At 40.8% G+C, this 5796-nt stretch overlaps 1 protein-coding gene across 1 annotated transcript; it reads left to right on the forward strand.

Annotated features, from left to right (window-relative positions):
* Positions 1 to 2402: 2402 nt before the first annotated feature.
* Positions 2403 to 4722, forward strand: TMEM225 (transmembrane protein 225). The gene is made up of 4 exons (XM_014843690.3): positions 2403 to 2580; positions 3193 to 3339; positions 3609 to 3743; positions 4481 to 4722. The coding sequence occupies exons 1-4, from the start codon at positions 2403 to 2405 to the stop codon at positions 4720 to 4722; spliced, it is 702 nt and encodes a 233-aa protein (XP_014699176.1).
* The last annotated feature ends 1074 nt before the right edge of the window (positions 4723 to 5796 follow it).

Consider the following 5796-nt stretch of genomic DNA (forward strand, 5'->3'; position numbering starts at 1 on the left):
CATGGCATGCTGCCTGTTACGCTCTTGGTCTTTCCATTACACTAGAACGCAAGGGTCAAGAGTCAAACCGATAGATGATTCCATGGCAGTTGGCAGCTCTAACAGCAAGGTGGCCCTGATATATGAGTGATAAATGATGGGAGTTCATTCCCATAGCTACCAGAAATGTTGACTGTGAGGTTTACAGTTCCTGAGAGATACAAGAATTTCCCTTGACACAGAAGGGAGATACCACTCCAGGGGCAGCCTACATTCCATGACAAACTGAGCTCTCTTGCTCCATTCAAGATGACTCTGAAGGACCACCCCAGATCCAGGGATCCTGGTAGGGTTGGCCAACACTTATTCTGTTGCAACTACATCTCAGTTCAACTTCTGCTCAAAGCCTGCTTCCCTCAAACACTTAACAGGTGTGGCTCCTGGGTGTACTCCCCAATAAACTGCCACACACAAATCTCTGCCTCAGAGTCTCCTTCCAGAGACTCCAAATTAATACCAAGGCAATTGCTTATATATCATGTGCTATGTGCTAGGAACTCTTTTAAGTGCTTTACGTCTCTAAACTCATTTAATCTTTACAAAATCCTTATGCCATAGGAAGCATTATTGTTTCTAAGACCACAAAGCTGCTCAGTGGTAGAGCCAGGATTTAAAGCTGGGATCCAGAGTCCATTTTCTTAACCACAAAGTCTCCCTTGTAAGATTAAATACTTGAGCATTGTTTTAAAAAATCAAAAAGATAAAATATAACAGAATGTGTACAGAGGTCTGGAAGGGAGACAGCATAGCATGTTGGAGGCAATGAAAGAAAACAGCAATCTTGGGGCCTGCAATAAGGTCAAAGAAATAGGCATACAGAAGATGTGGTATTTATACACGATGGACTACTACTCAGCCATAAGAAATGACAAAATCCGGCCATTTGTGACAACTTGGATGGACCTTGAGGGTATTATGCTGAGTGAAATAAGTCAGAGGGAGAAAGTCAAGTACCATATGATCTCACTCATAAGTAGAAGATAAAAGCGCCAAAAAAAAAAAAAAACACACAGCATTGGAGATTGGACTGGTGGTTACCATAGGGGAAGGGGGGGGCAGGGCACAAGGGGTGATTAGGCTCACATGTGAGAGGATGCACTATAATTAGTGTTCGGGCGGTGAACATGATGTAATGTACATAGAATTTGAAATATGATGTACATCTGAAAAAAATAAAAATTTAAAAAAACAGGCATATAGAGGACTTTTGAGATTAGTTTTATCTCAGTTTAGTAAAGTTCCTTTTTGAAATTCAGTACAAGTCCTCTGACTCTGAGCTTAGTGCATACCATGGTTGCCCATTCAAGGAATCCAAAAATGTTTTCTCTGCAGTTACAAAGGGAATTTTGACAGGAAATAATTGTCTATGCCTTATAAATGATATTGGACTGCAATGGTTCAGTGTATCAGGTCAGTTCTTTTGATTTCAAGCTGCTGGTCTATTTCTTAGATGCTTGCCTAACTAAACTTCTTTAGGCTCTCGAAATGAAGACACAAGTTTTTCCAAAACATCCTAAATTTTGAATGGTCATTCCCTTTTACGATGCAAGGTAGCTGACTGCTCATTTCAATGACCTTTAATTCTTTCTGCTCTCCAGTGATCCCTACCTAATATCAACTAATCTTGGAACATAGAATTCTAACTCTAAAATTGGCAAAAAGACCACTGACTCACACAGCAGAATAGCCACTATCATTCTGTCCTCCTCTATCATTTCCTGCAGGTCCCAGAGCTACCTCGGGACCCACCAAGGCAAAAATAGCATTCTTAGATAACTTGGGGCTTAGAAGTGGAGGCAGAGAATAGCTAGGACTGGTTTACAGAAGTTGACATCAAAGAAGCTCTCATGTCCAGCGAGAGGGCAGACTTGGCTGCAGGTCTTCTTCACGTTGACAAATAGCACTTCATTTATATTAATAGGCTTTCTATATTTTAAGAAAGAAATAATAAAGTTGGCCCTCTTTAGTCATACCTGTTTAACTTCTTTCAAGGCCTCTAGTTATCCCTATATCTGCTAGCTCTCTCTCTATGTGATGTCATATCTCCCTCTCTATCTGACAGCTTTCTCAGGACCTCTGAGCCCTTTGGTCCTTCCACTGCACTAGGCCTCAGGGTCAAGGGTCAAACCAATAGATGATTCCATGGCAGTTAGCAGCCCTGTTAACAGGCCAGCCCAGATATAGGAGTGGTGAAGAGTGGGATTTATCTTCTCTGTTCCATAGGCTACTTCAGCTTCTGCCTCTGTCAATGCCTCAGCAATCACTAGAAGTCTGCATTTTGCCCTTCTTCCTGTGACTCATCAGATCAGAGAAGACACATGTGAGACATTGGTGGTGGTCTCAGTTTGAAATCCCCACTCGCGATGGTGCATATATCAACTAGAAATGTCCAGGCCACCAACATGTTGTTCTCCTCCTGGGCCTTAGTATTCTTGGCAGTAGGAATCATCATAGAAGAATGGGTTGAACTGAAATTCGAAACAAAAAATGATACGATAAGCCACAGTCCATGGATATGTTGCACTTCTGTTTGGCCAGAAGGTCAGAACTATACTATGGAAACAGATAGGTAGAGAGGGAGGGTTCATTTTTGCTTGACCTCCATTCATCTCACCAGATTACCCATTATTCTCTGGTGCAACTTACCCCTGCTGTGTGCCCACTTCCATAATCAACATAGTCAAGGCCGACTCCAAAATCTCACCATTTGCCTGTTTCAGAGAAAAGTTTAGAGGCTCACAGACTTAACTGCTGGACAGTTGAGACGCTTTGCCAGTAGCAGCAGAGGGGTCAGCTCATCTAGGACATGAGGGTATACAAAAAGGTAACTGGTAGCAAGGAAAGTAGGTCATAGTGCCCATAGAGGTGGACTTGACTGACTGCAGTATTTAATAAGAAATGAGTTCTGAAAAAAGAGTAGAAGAGAAAGAAACTTCCAGAGACACCAACATAGAAAACAGTTTCTTCTCCTACTCTCTCGCATTCAGCTTAAAGCTCCCTGTCTCTTTTTACTTTCCTCCCTTCCCTGTGTATTACTTAGTCAAATTTTTCACCCTAGTCCCATTTTTACCTAGAGATCTGTGGCCCCCAGGTGGAAATGAGCCTAGAAGAAATATCTGTCCTTCTCTCAATACAGCTTCTGCTTTCCAACAGATAACCTGAAAGTGGTCAGGATTCTGATGATTTGGGTCCTGTCCCTTTCCTTCTTCCATAACATGTTCCTGGGTTTGGAATTTACCTATCTGCTTCCTCAAAGTAAACTTGTCCTCTTCGTCAATGTCTTCCTCAGTTTCCTCTCAGGTAACTTCCTGGTTCCCCTAACACAGGCTTGGAGGTATACCTGGTTTGTGGGTCCAGGCTATGGGTCTGACTAATTGGGCTTTCCCAGTTCTTTGGGTCAGAAATGCAGCTTCTGAATTGGATCCATCACTGAGGTGGGATTGGTCTTTGAACAAGGTGCAGCTGTATAGGGTGGAGGCTTGGAAGTCAGGCATATCTGGGATTAAGACTTGAATAAAAGAACCAAATTTCCTCAGAAGGGACTTTTTCTCCTTTTTCCTGGACATTAGGTATCCTTCTGCTCTGTGCTCTTCTACGTTATCACCGAAATCTAAGGCAAGGTCAATCCGTGTACTATGCTAGTTACAGGATCACCTGGATCATTTTCACTGCCTACTTAAATGTTTTCTTCTTTATTGTCTCTGGTGAGTGTCTTCAGGGCCTTTGATGGGTGATAAGAACCAATTCACCCCTGACAGAGGGGAGAATGAAAAGGTAAGAAAAGGGAATGGGGAAAAAGATGCCAACCCTTGCATTTTAAAAGGCTAAAGTTGAAGTGGACTCATTCTCCAAGGACAGTTCCTACAAGGATAAAGTTGGAGATTAGGGCTATGTGAGATGTTCAATATGCTTGCTTCAGAGTGCAGCTCCTCATTTCCACCTTTTCTACTGTCTTTCACACTGTGCCCCTTTAGGGCAGCAATAACCATCAAAGTCATGACTAAGTAGAGCGGCTGATACAGAATGTTCACTTATGTGGAGAGGGGCAGTGACCCTGGGTGTACAGTGTAGTGCCAAGGCAATGTGAGGTCAGAGAGAAGCAATATCTGATGCTAAACTGCCACCCACCAACACTGGAGACCCTCTTGTCCTAAGAAGTCTTTAAAATTTCATTTGGAATTGTACTTCCTAACTCAGAAGCATGTCCTCTTTCAGAAAGAATCCTCAATTTTGTTGAGCTGAGCAGCATTTGAGCTATTCTTTATACACTTCCAGTCTCTTCCCCTAAAGCATCTCCATACCAAAGTGCAGTTCAAAGGGGCCCACTGGGCTTCTGGCACACAGGGAAAGAACAGGGAGAGAAGTTCTTCCAACAGGGAGAGAAATTCTTCCATGACTCTCCATTGTTTCATCACCCTCTTCTGGCTTCTCTTTTCCCCAGGAATCCTCTCTATCCTACAACACAAGCAGTTCATCAATTGTTGTGGCTCACTGACCATCCTTCATGAATCTGTGAGAGAAATTCAGGATATACAGCAATCTGAGAGTTCTATCAGAGGTACTTCATTACCAGCACGCACTGCAATGCCTCGTAGTATTGTACGTGTGCACTCCACACATACTGGAGAAGATTCTCCAAACAAATCACAAATCCAGACACGTCGTGTAACGTGGGCTCTATGATTTGACAATCTACATTTCAGTATATGCTCATCTTAATGGAAACAGCTTTGTCTGTATGTGCTGTGTCTATCTCCAACTGTGTTGTCCGTGTTTGGCATTATGAAAATAACTGCGAGTGAATTGCAGTCGGTAAGAAGATCCAGAAGATGGCTTATTTTTTTAATCCTGACCTGCTGAACAAGCTTTCTTCTATTTGTTCTCACCATTTAATAACATGTGTATTTAATCTAATAAATGGTATATAACTAATACTTGGTGTATTGTTAACTCTATATATCACGAAGATTTAGGATAATATATAATACATTTTGTTTCTTTTTTGTGAAATATTTCAATCAATCAGAAAGCACACAAATCAATATAATAAATACTTGTGTACACATCACTCAACTTTATGAAATTTTAACATTATGCCCTATTTGTGTTATATGTTTTTAAATTAAATTTATAGACATATCTGCTGTTTCTCTAAAATTTTCCCTAATCTCATTTCCCTCCCTTGTCTCTCATAACAAAACACTTTTAATTATGCAATCCTGGTCATTTTACACTCATACTCTCATTTTTACTGCAACTTTATGCATCTATAATATTGTATAGATTAGCTTTCCAAGTGTTCAAAGATTATTAAATGTCACACTATACAGATCCTTTTGTGGAACTTGCTTTGTCCACTCAACTCTATAGTCTTTTGATTTATTGATAAGTTTTGTTCCACAATGCTGCTATGAACATTCTTATGCACAATTCCTTCTGTCCATAAGCTAGAGTTTCTCTAGGGTATCTACCTAGGACTGGAATAGCTCAATCAAAGAGTATATTCATATTGAAGTTACCTAAATATTGACAAAATGATCTCAAAAAATGGTTGTAGAAATTTACACTTCTGCTGGCAGTGTATGAGAGTTCTAGTTTCTTTGTGCCCCACCAGCACTAGTGTGATCAGTGTTTTTAATCTCTATTTAGACTATCACTGAGTTTGCACACCTTTTCATTTCATAATTGAGCTTTTAGATTTCCACTTCTGTGAATTACTGCTTGACCACTTTCCTAATGAATTATTTGCCTATTTCT

The sequence above is a fragment of the Equus asinus genome, chromosome 20 (genome assembly GCF_041296235.1).
Source record: "Equus asinus isolate D_3611 breed Donkey chromosome 20, EquAss-T2T_v2, whole genome shotgun sequence".
NCBI lineage: Eukaryota > Metazoa > Chordata > Mammalia > Perissodactyla > Equidae > Equus > Equus asinus.